Source organism: Lepus europaeus, chromosome 18, assembly GCF_033115175.1.
Source record: "Lepus europaeus isolate LE1 chromosome 18, mLepTim1.pri, whole genome shotgun sequence".
Lineage (NCBI taxonomy): Eukaryota > Metazoa > Chordata > Mammalia > Lagomorpha > Leporidae > Lepus > Lepus europaeus.
In genome coordinates this window covers 25,907,824-25,926,093 of record NC_084844.1, presented here as the reverse complement: position 1 = coordinate 25,926,093, position 18,270 = coordinate 25,907,824, and the positions used below count along the sequence as shown (strand labels likewise).

Below are 18,270 nucleotides of genomic sequence, written 5' to 3'. Positions count from 1 at the left end.
GCCATGCACCCGAGGGCCATGTGGAAACCTGGGGATAGTGCCCAAGCCTTCCAGTGGACCACGAGGTCACTGAACCCCAAGGCCAGTGAGGCCCTGCTTGGGACACAAGCCAGGAAGTCCCAAGTAGCGTGGTGTTACTTTTCCCTGAGGGCAGGAGGTGTGGTGAGTGCGCGGTAGGGGCTTCTGCTGCTGATTGGGGTTAAGCACAGGGGCGGGGTCCGGCCACCCTGTCTGACTTGTGTATCACATGTACGTTCCCAAGGTGAGCCCTCTCGAATTTAGGTGGAGTGTCCTGTGGCTTCCCCGTGAGTCCCTCAAGCCTGAGCTGTGACTTACCCAAGGTCAAGTCTGAGTCTGGGACCGTGGCAGTGGCTGTGGGCAGGCCTGGGTGAAGCTCTGCAGCTTAGCCCATCCCCTTGCCCCCTCCTGCCCAGTTCGTGGGCGCTCCAGTCAGTTTTCCACAGGAGAGGAAAACCAGGGGCCTCACCAGGAACAGGGTCCTCCTAGGTCTTGTGTGCCAGAGATACCCTTGTAGGACCCCCTCACCCCTTGCCAGCACTGACCCTAGATCCCGTCGTCCCTCGGCCCTGGGATCTACAGGGGCTGACGGAACCTGCCTTGCAACCCCAGGCCCACCTCCCCAGATGCCTGCAAAACACAGCCTCTTTAAAGACTCCAGACACAGTCCCCAAAAGCTGACACCGGAGGTACCACCTTGGCCCCATAGCTCCATGGTCTAGCCAGCACCCTGATTCTGAAGACACCCGGAGACCCCCCAAACACCCACAGACCTCCCGCATAGCCGTGTCCTTTCTGGGCTGTTCTCTGCACCTGCTCTGAGGTGGGAGGGGGGGCTGCAGGGACCTCAAACCTGCTAGGCGCCATGCCTCTCCCCTGTGCCAGGGCCTCCATCCAGCTTCACTCTGAGTGCCCCCCCCAGGGGGTAACAGGAACACCTACCTCGTGGAGTTGCTGGGAGGGTGACAGTAAATAATCAGAAAAGTGCTCGGGAGGGTGCCTGGCCACATGGCCACTGGTTGGGGATGACTGCATTTCCCCCCCTTGCCTGGCCTGCCACCACCTCCAGCTCACCAGGTCCAAGTCTGAGCTCATCTCTCCCCGCCCCCACGCCGCTGCAGGGCTCCCAGCCCCAAGCCAAGCCCCAGCGTCATCCCAGACCCCTCCTCCAATCTTGCTCCAAGCCCAGCCGGTCCCCCAGCCTGTCAACTTCAATCCTACATCCGGGAGGGTACTCAACTGGTCTTCCTGGCGCGCGCGCGCGCGCGCGCGGGGAGGTGGGGTGGGGGTGTCCCTGTCTTCCCCACCGAGGAGCCAGAGGTTCTGCCCAAAATGCGAGTGGGAGCCCCTTCCGGGCCCTGCTGGCCCCCAGAACTCCCCAGCTCCACCCCATGGCGCCTCTCCCCTGCGGTGGCCTGCGGCAGTAACCCGCACATCTCATCCTGAAGGAATCCCCCTGCCCACCCGCCACGCCGCCCCCGGCCGGGCCGCGCGCCCCGGGGGCGCTCCTCTCCCGGCGCCACAGCACCCCCTCCCCCCTCCCCCATCCAGCTAAGTGCACCGCGCGCGCCCGCGGGCTGCATGTTTGTTGAATGAATGAATGAGTGAGTGAATCAGGAAGCCCCTTGCAGAGGAAGCGGAAGCCCCGTGGGTCCCCAGGCGGGGCCGCGGCGGCTCCCACCCGCGAAGGCTTCCGCCCGCCAGAAGTCGAGGCAACTCGGGTTCCCGGCCTGGCCGCGGCGCCGGCCGCCTCCGCCCCTCGGTCGCCTCCGCCCCCTGCCGGCTTCCCTCCCTCCCTCCGTCGCTCCCTCCCGCTCTTTGTCTCCTGGGCGCCGAGCCTCCCCGCCACGCGCCCCCCGCATCGCCCCTTCCCCGGGGACCCGCGACCGACGCGACACCGCGCAAATCGGCCTGCGGGCGGGGGGCGGCGTGCGGTGGAGCCCGGCGGGCGGGGGCGGGGCGGGAGGTGGCGCTCTCTCCTCTCCCTCTCTCCCCCTCTCACACACACGCACACACACGCGCGCACGCACGCACACACGGAGCATCCTCCCGGCAGGTCTCCCAGTGCAGCCCCGCCCGCGCCTCCGGCTTCCTGCAAACCTTCTCCTTCTTCCCGCACCGCCCCCCGCCCGCCCTTCCCTCCGGCTCCGGGACCCTTCCCGCCGACCTCCGCCCCCACCTCCGGGATGGAGCAGCTCGAGCCCGCCCGGAGCCCCCCGCGTCCGGGGTGACGAGACAGCCTGGAGACCCCCTCTGCCTCCGGGCCCGCGCCTCGAGCACTATGGGCCGGAGGGGTTCCCGGGGCGCCGGACGCTGAAGATGACCGATGCTGGAGGTGAGAGCCGGGCCCTGGGGGAGCGACTCGGGCTCGCGGTGGGACCCCCCGAGGGGGCTTGCCTGGGGCAAAGCGACGAAGGCCTTTCTTCCCCTCTTCCTAGGGGGACGGCCCGGAGCTGGGGCGCTGAGCTGTCAGGGGAGGGGGCGGAGATAGGATTTGTGTCCCTAATCCCCTTCCTCCCTCCCGCCCGGCGCCCAGAGAAATTAATAAAAAACTGATGTGGGGGGGAGGGGGAGAGGGCTTAACTCCTTCTTGCTCGGCTCGAAGTTGGCCTTCTGTGTTGGAGAGGAACGGGAGAGCGGCGGGGCTGTGGCCGGGGAGTGGAGGAGGTGTCCTGTCTCCCTGGCCTTGGAGGCGCTGTGGGCCTCCTGCAGGCCCCTGCAAGCCTGGGACCCCTACCCTGGCCCCGCGGGCAGGGGCGACTCCGCCAGTTCAGCTCCACTCCGCCTCTCGCGCCCCGGCCTCCGAGCGCGCCCAGCGCTTCCCCTGCACTTCTCTCCTGGCTCTCTCCTCTCCTCGCACGCCGCCCTGGGGCCTCTCTCAGGACCCTGGAGCCCCGGGTTTCCACCACTGCCGGCCCTGGCCTGCTCCCCCTCTGGTCTCGCTAGCTTCTCAGCAGCCCTGCGACACTCGGCTGGTCTCCACTGTGCCGCTCCTACTCCCCTGTCGCTCTCCGGCTCCTGCCCGGGGCTTCTCTTTCCTTTTCTTTCTCCATCCTCGCGTCCCAGGAAGTTTTGAGCTCACCTGCCTCTCCTTCTCCCAGGGAAGGTCAAAGGTCACTGGTGCTCTTCCTCCTCCTCCGCATTGAAAGCCTTGATGGGGGGGGGAGTGGTCTGCAGGTGTTCCCTAGGAACAGGTTCATTTCCACCCTGGTGCAGTTACCTGGTTGCATGTGTGATGCATGCGCATGTATATTTGTGTGTGGGAGTGTGTGTATTTGTGTGCACGCCCATTTGTGTGTGTGGGTGGGTGGGTGGGGGAGGGAGGGGTTCAACGTGTGATTTTCCAAGGCTCGGTTTTGGAAGGAGCAGGTTGGGTGGGAGGGGCCTGGTAACCTCGCAATCGTGGTATCCTCCCTGCCCATGGGGACAGTGGCTGGCCTTCCTTCCTGCCCCCTGCAGGGAGCTCGCTGTTGAAGGGAGGGAGAGAAAAGCTGCAAACCCCAGCCCACCCATCGGGGCACTGGGAGAGCGCTCCTCCATCCACAGAGGGTCTAGGGCGGAGGCTGGGGGCCTTGCGTAAAGGCCATGCTCAGTCTGAGGGAGGAGGCACCCTTCCTGTCTTGCCAGCACCCCTAGTCTGATAGGGGAATACATACCCTCCCCCACCGCGTGCACTCGGGGACCCCCCAGCAGACGGAGGAGAGAACACCCATGCAGGGAGTCACTGAAGTTCAGAAGAGTCTCCCTTTTCCAGTGGTTGGATCTAGAAATTATGACGACAATGGGAGGAGGGTCACCGCCCCCCCCCCCCCCCCCCACTGGCTAGAGGAAGTGGCAGCCAGGAACCTGGGCAGACAAGGCTTTCTGATTGAATGAGGGGATTTGGCTCTGCCTCCATTCCCACCTGGCCCCCTGGGACAGGAGGAAATGTTCTGGATCTTTGCCACTGACCTCCCTCCCCCCTCCCAGTTCAAGAAGGGCTGGAGGGTTCCCTTCCCACACCTCACTTCCCGCATGCAGCCCCACACACCCACGGGCTGGGGGGAGGGTGGTGTTGATGCTTGTCCCCGTCCTAGCCTGTGTGGCCCATCTCCTCCCCCTCTGCCTCTCGCTCATCTGCAGATCCTTAACAAGAGCGGGGCTAAGAGGCAGGAGACAGGGCATCGCAGTTGTCACATCTGTCAGTGGGGACACCAGGATTCTCAAGCCTGGCCAGCCCACAGCAGGTAGTGTCTATGCAGCCCTGGGAGAGGAGAGGTGCAAAGGACCCCGGCATGCACATGGCCCAGCTTTCCTGTGGTCAGCCCGGTGCCCTGACCTTCTTCCAGGAGCCTCGGTGTTAGCAGTAACTGGAGACCACGTCTCAGCCGTGCACTCCCTCTGCTCCATGCACTTCCGTGGCTCCTACGTATCCTTATTCTCCCCATCCAGGGCTGCAGGAGCCAACATCTGCTAGGAAGCCTACCCAGATACTTTCACCTGCTCTCTACCTGGTCTTGCTTCTTGCTTCCTGCCAGAAAAGCCCACAGAAAACCAAAACCAAACCAAACTCCATCCACCCATACTTCTTCCCAGAACCTCCTTGGTGCCCCATAGAGATTTGGCTGTCCACTCTTCTTGCATCTGTCAGTCATTTGCGACCATGAGTCTGTCTAGAACTCTGGCCCTGCTCCTGATGCCAGCGTCTTGTGCAGCTTGTGATCAAAGGCATGCGGTGAGGGCACCAGTGATGGGGGCAGGGGGAGGGGAGGCAGGACTGGATGATGGGCGAGAGAAGCATGGAGAACAGATGTGTGCAAGGATGTGTGGGTGGATAGATGGTGTAGGGTGGCTGGATGATGGATGGGTGGATGAATGGATAGACGATTAGGCAGGTAGATGGGTGGATAGGTAGGTAGGGAGACGTGAGGAAGGACCTGGTTCGGGTCCTGCTTTTGCCATGAGTTTGCTGTATAATCTTGGATTAATCCCTTGCCCTACTGGTTCTTTATTTGCAAAATGAAAAGATTCTACTTCATCGCCACGACTTCTACCAAACTTGAGGTTGGATAGTTTATGATCATGGAACACTTACAGGGGATGCTAATGATGGAATGGCCCAAGATAGTGAAGGGGAGAAACCCACTGACCCACGTGAAGGCACAGCCCTCAGCTGAGCCATCAGCTGGAACCAGACCACAGGGCTCAGCCTGTCTGTGTCCAGGATGGGCTCCTACCCTGCCCCTCCTGCCCGCAGGTGCACACCTGGGTCCGGTTCCAATGAGTTCTCTTCCTGGGAGCTGGGGAAAGAGTTTAGAGGCGGTGGGGAGGGGCCAGCAGGACAGGAGCAGGCTGTCATTGGCCTCCCCTCCCCTTGAACCTGAACCTGTTATCCAGGGTCTTTTCTCTCTCTCTCCCCACTTGTCCTCCCCAGTTCTTTTGAGCCATGGCTTCTTCAAAGCTCCGAGAACCTGCAGATGAAGTTTTTGGTAAGTTCAGTGCGGCTCTCCGTGGAGCCAATAAACCCAGCTGTGGATCACTTCCTCCCAAGGCCAGTGGGCACTGCGGGGGGTGGGGGTGGGGATCAGAGTGTGTGTGTCTCTGTTGCCGCTGTCTTTCTCAGTGGACGTGCCACTTACAACAGTGGGGTCCCCATTTTGGAAGGGCTTCGTTTGTGCCAGGAGCTCGGCTAAACCCTCCGTCTCGTATGTGCCGCATCATGCTCGTGTCAATGAGACGCACGAGCCCGCTTTCTGGGCAGGGAGTGGAGGGGCACTGAGTCCTGCACTGCCCACATGGATGCCCGGCCCCGTGACCCACCTGCCTCCAGGTCAGGTACAGAATGCGATGCACACCAGTCCCTCTGGACCAGCGTGCTGCTCTGCACACTCAAATTCGCCCCCTCCCCGCTCCCAACGTGAGGACTGAGAAAGAGACCAGCGGCAGGGCAGGCTTCCCAGCATGCCCCGCGGTGGAAAGTACCATTGCTTTCACCGAAGCTGGGTTTGGTCTGAGGAAGGACTCACTGGGTACCACGAGGCTCTCAGCTTCGCTTCCCCTGCCTGCTGCCCGCTCCGTGCCATCACTGCTGGCCTTGGCAATGCCGGGAAGGCTGCTTCCCACCCCGGTCTCCCTGGGGCTCCTCCAGCCTCTGCCTGCATGGGGGCCTCAGCCCCTGAGTCTGTCTGCACAGGCCTGGCCTAACCTCGGCCCCACGCAGAGGAGCTCTCCCTGCTGTGTGCTAGCCACCCAAAGGCCGCCTGTTCCCCTCCTCTCTGCAGGGGTAGCAAGGTCCTAGGAAATTAAGTATTCATTTCTCCCACTACTTGGGGGGGGGAGTAGGAGGGGAGGGGGTGGCGGAGGGGGCAGAGGGAAGAGATGGAAGAAGGGGGAAGGGCTTGGTGCTGCTGCTGCCCAGGGCAGAGCACAGGGCCTCAGTTTCCCCACTCACTAGATGAACAGTGACTCCTGCTGTCTGTTTGAGAGGGGTAGAGCGTGCTTGGGGTTCCCATGGAGCCAGACTGCCTGTCTGCAGCGCTGGCCCACTCGGCACCAGCTCTATGCCCTGGAGGTTCCTGGAGCCCCTCTCTTGTAGGTGTGGGGAGCTCTAAATGAACCAGTAATTGTGAAGCACTCAGAACCGTGCCGGCACAGTAAGAGCTCCCAAAGCATCAGCTGTTATTATCTTGTGGCCCAACCCTCAGGCCTGGCTGCTTTCAGGCACTGCCTGGAGACTGGGGGAGGGGATGTGAGGGCGCCCTCCCCCCTGAACCACACCCTGCCCGGGCTCCTTGTGTTAACAGCGATGGGTGGGATAGAGAGCAAGGCAGCAAGCAATGTTTAACAGGGTAAGGTGTCCATCAGAACGGATGGGACAGAATCCGAGAGAGCGCCCAGTCGCTCAGACTGGGGCAAGCAAGGTTGCATGGTTAAGTGGACAGAATACACCTGGCAGGCCAGGCGGGCGGCTCAGCAGAGCTGGTACTGAGCGCACAGTCCGTCCTCAGACCGGGGCTTCTAAGCAGAAGGGCTCCAGTTCTTCCCACCATTTCTCCTTCCCCTCCTCCTGTCCCCTCCTCCAGGACAGAGTTTGCTGAGTGTGAATCAGGTAAAGTTCCTCCCAAGGGTCCACTGCTCAGTGCAGTCAGACTGAGCTCCCCTGCACTGGGCAGAGCCTCCCCCAGGGCGCCCGCCGTGGAGGAAGGCTGGGAAGGCTGCATTGCTCAGTGTGTCCAGGCCAGGAAACCCACATGGTGCTGAGAGAGGCTTCTGGGGAGAGAGGCTTCCCCTGGGGGGCGCTGAGACCACCTGGAAGGTTGCTGGGGTGCGGGCAGGACCTTGGAGTGTAAGTACTGGGCTGCTTCCCAGGTGAGCTCTGCAGAGCTGTCTCCTCAGGCCCTCGCACACACACACAGGCTGATTTCTAACTTCCTGCCTAACACTTGCAAGTGCAGGAGCCCCCTGGCTGCCCCCCCCACACTGCCAGCCCAAGCCCACAGCATTCCTTTTCCTTGGAAAGCTCTCTCCTGTTCTCTCTGAAGCCTCAGCTCTTTTTTCTTTATTTTCTTTCTTTATTTTTTTGACAGGCAGAGTGGACAGTGAGAGAGAGAGACAGAGAGAAAGGTCTTCCTTTACTGTTGGTTCACCCTCCAATGGCCGCTGTGGCTGGTGCGCTGTGGCCGGCGCACCACGCTGATCCAAAGCCATGAGCCAGGTGCTTCTCCTGGTCTCCCATGGGGTGCAGGGCCCAAGCACTTGGGCCATCCTCCACTGCACTCCCGGGCCACAGCAGAGAGCTGGCCTGGAAGAGGAGCAACCAGGACAGAACCAGTGCCCCAACCGGAACTAGAACCTGGTGTGCCGGTGCTGCAGGCGGAGGATTAGCCTATTGAACCGTGGCGCCGGCCTTATTATTATTATTATTTTTTAAGATTTATTTATTTGGGGGCTGGCGCTGTGGGGGCAGTGGGTTAATGCCCTGGCCTGAAGCGCAGGCATCCCATGTGGGCTCTGGTTCTAGTCCCAGCTGTTCCACTTCCGATCCAGCTCTCTGCTATGGCCTGGGAAGGCAGTGGAGGATGGCCAAGTCCATGGGTCCCTGCACCTGCATGGGAGACCCGGAAGAAGCTCCTGGCACCTGGCTTCGGATTGGTGCAGCTCCGGTCGTTGCAGCCAATTGGGGAGTGAACCAAAGGATGGAAGACCTCTCTCTCTCTCTCTCTCTGCCTCTCCTCTCTCTCTCTCTGCCTCTCCTCTCTCTCTCTCTCTGTAACTCTGACTTTCAAATAAATAAATAAATAATCTTAAAAAAAGATTTATTTATTTGAAAGTCAGAGTTACACACACACAGAGAGAAGGAGAGGCAGAGAGAGAGAGAGAGAGAGAGAGAGAGAGAGGTCTTCTATCTGCTTGTTCACTCCTCAAATGGCCGCAACAGCTGGAGCTGCATAGATCTGAAGCCAGGAACCAGGAGCTTCTTCCGGGTCTCCCATGCGGGTGCAGGGGCCCAAGGACTTGGGACATCTTCCACTGCTTTCCCAGACCATAGCAGAGAGCTGGATTGGTAGTGGAGCAGCCGGGACTTAAACCGGTGCCCATATGGGCTACCGGCATTGCAGGCAGCGGCTTTACCCACTACACCACAGCCCCGGCCCCACAGCCTCAGATCTTCATTAGCACGCAGACCTCCCTGGCTGTCTAACACAGGAGCCGTCAACAGGGGTGCCTGCTGGGATCTTAGAGTCACAGGCGGTATAGTGGGGTGCTGTGTGCAGATTATCTTCGTGAATGCTCATGACCGCCCTCCAAGGAAGGCCCTGCCGTGATGGTCACGAGGAAGTTGATACCCAGACTTCAGTAGCTTGCCCAGGGCCAGCCAGCCAGGCTGGATTCAGCCCTGGCTATCAGCCTTCAGCTGCAGAGCCTGTGTCCCAGAGGAGAAGGGGCAGAGAAGGGGCGGAATCTGAGCTCACATGGGGGCGGGGCTGGCTGGGCTTGGAGTGAGGGCCCAGGAGCATAGACTTCCCATAGTGTTGGCTCTGGGACCCCGCTCCCTCGCCTGCCCTGTCCCCTGGAGAGGACAGGGCATGGCCTGAAATGTCCCTTGGAAAGCTCCTGCCAGCCTGCAGAAGGTATGCGTGTGGGGAGGCAGGATGGACAGATGCTGAGGCCACATCTGGGATGGGGGGGTGCAGCTGGTGAAGGCCTGGGCTAAGGCACATCCATCCGGAGGGGTAGGAGAGGTTGGTTCCATGTGTGTGCAGAGTGCAAGTCAGAAATTTTGTTCTTTCCATTAGAATCCTATTTACTGCGCACCTGCTCTGTGCCAGGCACTGTCCTATGCTTGTGACAGAGCAGTGAGCAAAACAAAAATCTGCTGACATTCTAATTGGTGGAGAGAGAATAAAATAAATAAGTAAAATACAGGGATAAATGATGTAGGGGAAAGTAGTGGGGCTTTGTGGGGAAAGCTGTTTTAAATTGGATGGTCAGGATAGGCCTCAATGGGACAGCTTTGAAGCTAAACCCAAGGGGGTGAGGGACAGATAGCTGTGTGCAGAAATGGGTGGCCAGAGCCTTGCAGGAAGAAAGAAGAGAAATGCAAAGGCCCTGAGGCACATGCTGGGCTGGTGTGAGAAGGAGCCAGGAGGCCAGGGTGGCTGGAGGCCAGGAAGAGAAGTGGCAGCTCAGCGAGGCCGGGGCACTGCAGGCTGAGCGTGGAAGGCCGCTGCGAGAACCTTGGCTCCTGCCCGGAATGAGATGGAAGTCAGCGGAGTGTTCGGAGCACAGCAGTGACGGAGCTGCCATGTTTCATTAGGCTCACTCTGCCCATTGTGTGGAAAATAGACTGGAAGTGGGAGGGGGAGGAGGGAGGAAGACCAGCTAGAGGCTTTCTGTTATCACGGAGGCCAGAGATGACCGTGACCTAGACCAGCAGGCTCCCTTCTCCTCGACTCTGCCGTGCCTCCTGTGCATGTATGTGTGTGTGCACTCACACTGCTGTCTCCTGTGCACGTGTGTGTGTGTGCTCTCACACTGCTGTCTCCTGTGCATGTGTGTGTGTGCACTCACACTGCTGTCTCCTGTACATGTGTGTGTGTGTGCTCTCACACTGCTGTCTCCTGTACATGTGTGTGTGTGCACTCACACTGCTGTCTCCTGTGCATGTGTGTGTGTGTGCTCTCACACTGCTGTCTCCTGTGCATGTGTGTGTGTGCACTCACACTGCTGTCTCCTGTGCATGTGTGTGTGTGTGCTCTCACACTGCTGTCTCCTGTGCACGTGTGTGTGCTCTCACACTGCTGTCTCCTGTACATGTGTGTGTGCACTCACACTGCTGTCTCCTGTACGTGTGTGTGCACTCACACTGCTGTCTCCTGTACATGTGTGTGTGTGTGCTCTCACACTCTGCTGTCTCCTGTACGTGTGTGTGCACTCACACTGCTGTCTCCTGTGCATGTGTGTGTGTGCTCTCACACTGCTGTCTCCTGTACATGTGTGTGTGTGCACTCACACTGCTGTCTCCTGTGCATGTGTGTGTGTGTGCTCTCACACTGCTGTCTCCTGTACGTGTGTGTGTGTGCTCTCACACTCTGCTGTCTCCTGTACGTGTGTGTGCACTCACACTGCTGTCTCCTGTGCATGTGTGTGTGTGCTCTCACACTGCTGTCTCCTGTACATGTGTGTGTGTGCACTCACACTGCTGTCTCCTGTACATGTGTGTGTGCTCTCACACTGCTGTCTCCTGTACGTGTGTGTGTGTTCTCACACTGCTGTCTCCTGTACATGTGTGTGTGCTCTCACACTGCTGTCTCCCGTGCGTGTGTGTGTGTGTGTGCTCTCACACTGCTGTCTCCTGTACATGTGTGTGTGCTCTCACACTGCTGTCTCCTGTACATGTGTGTGTGTGCTCTCACACTGCTGTCTCCTGTGCATGTGTGTGTGCTCTCACACTGCTGTCTCCTGTACATGTGTGTGTGCACTCACACTGCTGTCTCCTGTACATGTGTGTGTGTGTGCTCTCACACTGCTGTCTCCTGTACATGTGTGTGTGTGCACTCACACTGCTGTCTCCTGTGCATGTGTGTGTGTGTGCTCTCACACTGCTGTCTCCTGTACATGTGTGTGTGCACTCACACTGCTGTCTCCTGTACATGTGTGTGTGCACTCACACTGCTGTCTCCTGTACATGTGTGTGTGCGCTCACACTGCTGTCTCCTGTACGTGTGTGTGTGCGCTCACACTGCTGTCTACTGTACATGTGTGTGTGCACTCACACTGCTGTCTCCCGTGCGTGTGTGTGTGTGTGTGCAGCTCTCACACTCGCTAACAGTACTGTGAGGGCTCTCAAAGGTTCCCAAGGAGAGTAAGCAGCACAAGGTCCTCGGTGACAATGGCAGGCTCGGGGCCAGCCTGGTTTCACCACACCCCCTTCTGCTCTCCACCCCTACTGCCCACAGCATCGTGGCACTTCGCTAGGTTTCTGGAAGTCTGGGCACTCGTGTGTGGTGGAAGTGGCGCTAGCAGGAACAGTGGATGCACGAGTTCATAGGATAGGAGGCAAAAAAGGGTGATTCCAGGGTTCAGCCCGGGCCACCCCACTGGAAGGATGGAGCTGCCCCCACTGGGACGGGAGTGCTGGGAGCAGTGGCTGGGGCCTGGCGAGGTCTGGAGTTTGGCCGTGACACAGAAGTCAGAGATGCCACACTGCACGTTCACATGGAGGCGCCCAAGAGACAGGTGGACGCCTGAGTTACAGCAGGGCTGGGGCTAAGGGCGAAGGGGAGGCCGGAGTTGTGTGACTTGGCTGGACAGTGGGTCTTTCACTGAGCTAGGGAGAAGTGGGCTTGAGGCAGGGTGAGGGGCTCGTTTTGGGGGGCAAATGGCGTTAACGTGGCAAGTTCCCTGGTAGGTGCCTGAGCTTTGAATTCAGGGCAGGGGTCAAGGCTGGAAGTAGACACAGGTGGTCACGAAGCCAGGAGCGTGGCTAGGATGGCTTCAGGGGTGTCTGTAGAAAGGAGAGAGGAGAAGGCAAGGCAGGGTGGGCTTGGGATGGCATGGGGGTCCCTGAGATCGTGGGGGCCTGGGGGGATGGCTTTGACTCATCCTGAGGCCTGGGTAGAATTTTTTTTTTTTTTTTTGACAGGCAGAGTGGACAGTGAGAGAGAGAGACAGAGAGAAAGGTCTTCCTTTGCCATTGGTTCACCCTCCAATGGCCGCCGCGGCCAGCGCGCTGCGGCTGGCGCACTGCGCTGATCCGATGGCAGGAGCCAGGTGCTTCTCCTGGTCTCCCATGGGGTACAGGGCCCAAGCACTTGGGCCATCCTCCACTGCACTCCCGGGCCACAGCAGAGAGCTGGCCTGGAAGAGGGACAACCGGGACAGAATCCGGTGCCCCGACCGGGACTAGAACTCGGTGTGCCAGCGCCGCTAGGCGGAGGATTAGCCTAGTGAGCCGCGGGGCCGGCCTAGAATCTTTCATTTGGAGGGCCCCCCCCCCGCCCCGTGCCAAGCTCAGGGCCAGTCCAGAGTGAGGGCTTCACTCCCAGGTGGAGCAGATGAAAAGCGAAGCGAAGACGGATGGGGTTTCTACGCGGGATCTGTTGTGTTTGCCTGCCCTTCCTCCAGGTCCTGGCACTGGGCCATGGACCCCAGGGTGGGAGCCACAGGCTTCCGGGGCGCTGTAGCACTTTCCTTCTTGCCATTGGCCCTGGCTTGGGGGCCGAGGGGACAGCCCCTCTGCCCCACTCCAGCTGCAAGTCCTCCACTCAGCAGCGACCTGGGCTTCGCACAGCCGGCAGGGTCCCCAGCAGAGCCATTCTCTGGAGCCAGACTAGCCAGGCTCAGAGCCGGGAGAGGTGGCAGCGTCAGTCCAGGGACTTGGGTCTCTCAGCCTCAGTTTGCTCAGCTGTGAAAGAAACGTGCAGAACAAGCTGTCCTAACGCCACCAGGCTGGCCTGAGGAACTAAGGTTGTGTGGCGCGTAGCAGGCGGGGTTCTTAGGTGGTAGCGGTTACCACCATGGTCTCTCCAGTCTCATCCCCCAGCCCGCTTCTCTGAAAACTTGTAAATCCCCCGCAGACCTTAACGCCCCGCCTAGGTGCTCCTGCTGCAGCCCCTCCCGGCGGGGTTGCTCCCTGCCCAGGCCAGGCTGCCTTTACGTGCTGCCATGGCACAGAGATGCTGCCACACCCCGATGTCCCTCTCCGCTGTACTGTCAGCGCCCAGCACCTGGAAACAGCGGGTGAACGTCAGGTGTGGGTACAGGAGCCACTGGAGGTGAGCCCCTGGGCTTGCCAGCTCACCCGTCTGGTCTCTGGCCCTTGCACTCGCTTTGCAGACCTGGACTTGGCTGTGCCTGAGACCGCCAGGCTGGACAGCAGCTTACACAAGGCCCGGGCCCAACTGCTGGCCAAGGGCCGGAGACATCGGCCATCCCGCTCGAGGCTTCGGGACAGTGCCAGCTCTGCTGAGGACGGCGAGGGCTCTGATGGGCCAGGAGGCAAGGTTGGGGCGACCTGCACACACACGTACACACGCGCACTTCCCTGCCCTCCTCGCCCCTGATGACCCCTCCCTCCAGACCCTTCCAGGAAAACCTGCACCCTCAGACATGGGTGTGGTCACGCCAACACATGGTGACTGACTGCAGTTCACTTCTTCCTCACTGCCTCCTTTTAAAGACGGAATTATCGTCCTATTATCCCCATCTTACAGACGGGAACACTGAGACCCTGAGAGGTTCAGTAACAAAGTCACAGTTAGTAGGCAAAGGAAGCGGAATTAAACCGAACCTATGTGACTCAAAGCTCCCCTTCCTGCACCTCTCACGGCCCTGCCTGGAGGCGCCTGGAGGCCCCCGGAGTCCCGACCCCCCTTCGGCTGCTCCTGCGCAGTTTCCAGGGTGAAGCAAATTCTCGGTGAGCCGCGCTGTCCCCTCCCGCAGGTGACCGACGGCTGCGGGAGTCCCCTGCACCGGCTGCGCTCCCCTTTGCACTCGGGCCCAGGGTCCCCGGGAGGGGGCTCCTTCTGCCTGGAGCCCCCGGGGCTGCGGCGCAGCCTGGACGAGGACGAGCCACCGCCTTCGCCGCTCACCCGCTACCGGCCCCTGCACAACGCCGCCTCGCACGAGGGCCTGGCCGCCGCCTCGTGCTCCCCGCCGCGCTCCGCACCCTCCTCCGACAGCTCGCCCAGCTTCGTGCGCCGCCACCCGCGCGCGGAGCCGCACAGCGAAGGTGAGCGCGGCCGCCGCGGCGCCCCCTGCCGGTGCACACTGGGACTGCAGCTCCTGCTCTTAGTGGCCACCGATGCCTGGGCTGGAGCAGGTGGGACAGGGTTCGTGCTATGTGGGAATTGTGCAGGGGCTTGACCTGGTTGGACCATTTGAGCCAGGTTTGGAAGGCTGGTGAGAAACTGACCAGGATAAAATTCACAGGAAACGTAGCGGTCCCTGCCTTTCCAGTTTGTCAAGTGCTTTTGCGGTTTGTAAAAGGTTTTCTTAAACATCCCATTAAGTCCTGCAAACCAGGCAGGTGTTGGTTTCCCCATATTTGGATTGAAGAAAGCTCAGAGAGTGAAGCGACTTGTCCTAGGTCGCACACCAACCAGGCGATTTCCCTCCCTCCCTCTGCCCCGGAAGACGACAGCCGGGATGCCAGCCCTCCAGAACCTGCCAGCCCCACGATTGGGCTGGATAAGAAGACTCGCCGGAAGTTCCTGGACCTGGGGTGAGTGCAGGAGGGGCCCACACGCAGGGCCGGGAGCTGTGGGGGGAGAGAGTCACAGCAATGCCCCACTCCCCCCCCCCCCCGCAGGGTCACCTTACGCCGAGCATCCACTGGCAAGAGCCGGAAGGACAAGGGCGGCAACCGCCTGTCCATGGGCAGCAGGTGAGAGGCATCCAGCACCCCGGGCAGCCCCAGCCCTGCCCTCCGGGTCTGTACCCATGCCGGACGCTCTCTCTACAGGGAGTCGGTGGAGGGGTCTGGCAGGTCAGGGGGCTCCCCGTTCCTGCCCTTCTCCTGGTTCACAGACAGCGGCAAGGGCTCAGCGTCCTCGGGGAGCACCACCTCCCCCACCTGCTCCCCCAAGCACGAGGGCTTCAGCCCTAAGAAGTCCGCTTCCCAGGTAAGCCTGCACCCCTGCTCAGGCTGGGGGGCGTGCCTTGCTGAAGTTTGTCCAGCTGTGGGCTCACCATTGTTCCCTTCACTCACTCAGATGCTGAGTAGGTCATTCACTGATTCACCCATGGCTTCCGCCACCCAACACACTGCTATTTGGACTGGGATTCCCCTACTGGGCCTCCAGTCTGAGGTCTCCTCCATTCACACTGATTAGTTTGCCTGGAGCTGGGCCGCCCACTTGGTGGGTGGGATGAGTAGACTCCGAAGGAATGCTCTGGACGCCAGTGAGAGGTGTGACCCAGGGACAGAGGCAAGAGTGAAGTAGCAGGTGCAGGCCTGTGCGCCCATTGTACAGATGAGCAGCTGAAGGCTTGGAGGGAAGGGCCCTGCCCATGGCCTCCCCCAGATTCAGGTGCGAAGCTCTGTGACCTCTCCCCCGCTCAGTATTCTGTGCTTCTGTTCCTTATGTGCGGCCAGGGCACAGGGGAAAACCAGGAAGCCGGGGACACAGGGGACAGTGTCCCTTCCAACTTGGGACTTCCTTCTCTCACCCATCTCTGCTCACCCTCCATTTCTTCCTTTAGGCCAGGCCCTGGGGGTGCCAGGTGAACACAAGACTCAGCCCATGCCTTCACAGGGCTCATATGCCAGTGAGGACAAAGACCTCTAATCAGGCCAGGGCTCCAGAGGCCAGGTGGGAGGCAATAGCAGGACCTGTCCTAGCCTGGGGGAGGGAATCCTGGTAGGCTGCCTGTGGGAAGCGGCACCAAGCCTGGCACCTCCTCCATCCCTGCTAACTCTTCTGGCTGGCATAGACAGCCTGTTTCACGCGAGTCGTGTCATGTTTGCCCTGCTCAGCTCCTGGTACCTGATCCAGGACTTCGACTGTCTCTGGGCGGGGCTGGAGGGCTGCAGGTGCATGCTGCCCTCAGCCATGCGTGCCCCCTCCCTAGGAATCCACCCTGAGTGACGACTCCACGCCCCCGAGCAGCAGCCCCAAGATCCCGAGTGGTCCCCGGCAGGAGGCCAAATGTTCCTACCCCTACCACACACTGTCCCAGTCTTCGGATGAGGTGAGGCTAGCCCCTCATCACCCACCGGGACCCTGACCCTGACCTCTGCCTCAGGTCAAACTCCCCCCCACCCCTGCTCACTCTCCTTGGTCTTCGCCCCAGTTCCTGGATGAACCCCTCCCCACTGTCCACCACTGGACCAGTCAGCAGGTGGGCCAGTGGCTGCACAGCCTCAACCTGGAGCAGTACGCCGCCGAGTTTGCCGCCCGGCAGGTGGATGGGCCGCAGCTGCTGCAGCTTGACGGAAGCAGGCTGAAGGTGGGTCAGGTGCCATCCAGGGGGCTGGAGGTCCCTTGGGAGCCTTTCCTCCTGACCTTGGGCCCCCAAGCCCAGCATCATTGGCATGCCAACACCTGCCCTGACCTCTGACCTCTACCGCTGGCCTTAGTTGAACCTTTGCACTCCAGCAGGGGTCCCTGGGCCCAGTACTTGACCTTGCCCTCTAAGACTGTCACCTGACCCTGCACACTTCATGGGCTGCCAGGCTCCCCCACTGCTAGTCGGACCCTTGATCCGGTGCTCTCTCTCGGGTCCTCCCCCGCCCCCTGCAGAGCCTGGGGCTCAGCAACTCCCATGACCGCGCGCTGGTGAAGCGGAAACTGAAGGAGCTGGCGGCTGCTGCGGAGAAGGAGCGCAAGGCCCAGGAGAAGGCCGCTCGGCAGCGGGAGAAGCTGCGGCGCAGGGAGCAGGAGGCCAAGCGGAGCTAGGGCAGGGCGGGCACAGGCCTCACCAGGGAGGCTGGGGGGTGGGGTGGGACGCACGCCCCCTCTCGCCTTGTCACTCAGATTGGACCCAGAGCCCTCAGAAAGGGAGACCCTCTGGAGCGGGCCCCCTAATAAATCCTGTTTCGAGGACGGTCGGGCACCACGTTCCTGGGAGGTAGGTGGCAGGTGCAGGGAAGGGGCAGCGAGGCAGGAGCCAGGAGGGGACCGAGCTCCGCCGACCCTCTGTCCTTGGGCTCCCGTGGTGGGGACTGAGGGAGCTGGGGTGCCTGCTCGCCAGAGGCCCGGAGACCAGCCCTGGGGCCCAGGGCTCAGCAGGAGTGGACAGAGCTGCTCCTCGCCAGCCCTCGCCAGCGGCTGTATGGTGGCCCAGCTGTGTTCTGTTCCCCAGGGAGGCCCCTGGGCACTGCAGCAAGCCACTCTCAGGGTAGACTGCCGGACACAGCCTCAGCAGAGCTGAGCAAGCAGCAGGGACCGATGCCATCTCTGCAGGGACAGGAGGAGACGAGAGGGAGGGTTCCAACCCCTCCCCCCCGTCCCGGGCCAAGATGCCACCGTGCAGGGCCGCTCAGTCCCTGCTGCTCCCATAGAGGGCTGAGCCCTGTCTGGGGGCTGATGGGGACATAGGATACCTACCCACCCACACACACCCCAGCCAGGCAGGAGGCAACACCTGGGGTCCCAGGCTGGATTGGAAGAGCTCAAAGCCATCCCTCATCTGCCCAGGGCATTGCTGGGGCTTCAGTGGGCCCCAGCCCTGGCAGGCAGTGCAGGCCGGGGCTCCCTGGGCCACCGGGAGGGCTGAGGGTGGACTCCCAGCAGCCTGGGAGTGGCACCTGTCCCTTTTAGGAAACATCCAGGGAGGGGGCAGCCAGGCATAGCCCAGCAGCGAGCCCAGCGTCTGGCGCCTTGGAACAGTGGATGGGACCCATGCATGCTGACCCCCTCGTTCCTGAACAGGGGCTGTGGCAGACGCCCAGGGCCCTGTCACTGGGACTCTGCCCTTTCCTCTCTGCCATCTGTGCTGGGAGAGGGGCTTCAGGGGAAACTGAGGTGTGGGGACATGGGCACCCCCTGGGCCAGGTGGAGGATGGGTGGCACCTGCCCGTGAGCTGTGCAGGAGCTGCATTGGGTGCCCACCTGCATGTGAGGGGGAGGCGGTTCCTAATTTACTCCAATAAACACTTACGATGTGCCAGTGACCTTTCTGTCTGCCCACTGGGGCCCTGGACGGCTTCCCTGGTGCGTCACTTGCGGTACACACTGGGTCAGGTCCCAGCTGAGGCTGGCTGTGCTCAGTGCGCCCGGTGTCGTCATGGGTACCGCCTGCCTCCCCGCCCCCAGGAACACAGCCAGC

At 61.1% G+C, this 18,270-nt stretch overlaps 1 protein-coding gene across 1 annotated transcript; it reads left to right on the top strand.

Annotated features, from left to right (window-relative positions):
• Positions 1-1,993: 1,993 nt before the first annotated feature.
• Positions 1,994-18,108, top strand: SAMD14 (sterile alpha motif domain containing 14). The gene is made up of 10 exons (XM_062175485.1): positions 1,994-2,353; positions 5,432-5,486; positions 13,336-13,502; positions 13,942-14,230; positions 14,635-14,722; positions 14,810-14,884; positions 14,963-15,122; positions 16,072-16,191; positions 16,294-16,449; positions 16,743-18,108. Exons 2-10 carry the CDS (start codon positions 5,444-5,446, stop codon positions 16,896-16,898), a joined length of 1,254 nt encoding a protein of 417 aa, XP_062031469.1. The 5' UTR covers positions 1,994-2,353; positions 5,432-5,443; the 3' UTR covers positions 16,899-18,108.
• The last annotated feature ends 162 nt before the right edge of the window (positions 18,109-18,270 follow it).

Excerpts from the sequence above, each read along its gene's own strand:
- SAMD14 (XM_062175485.1), top strand. The coding sequence starts at position 5,444 with ATGGCTTCTTCAAAGCTCCGAGAACCTGCAGATGAAGTTTTTG. Across the intron at positions 5,487-13,335 it reads ACCTGCAGATGAAGTTTTTG|ACCTGGACTTGGCTGTGCCT; the intron begins GTAAGTTCAGTG and ends CTCGCTTTGCAG. Across the intron at positions 16,450-16,742 it reads TTGACGGAAGCAGGCTGAAG|AGCCTGGGGCTCAGCAACTC; the intron begins GTGGGTCAGGTG and ends CGCCCCCTGCAG.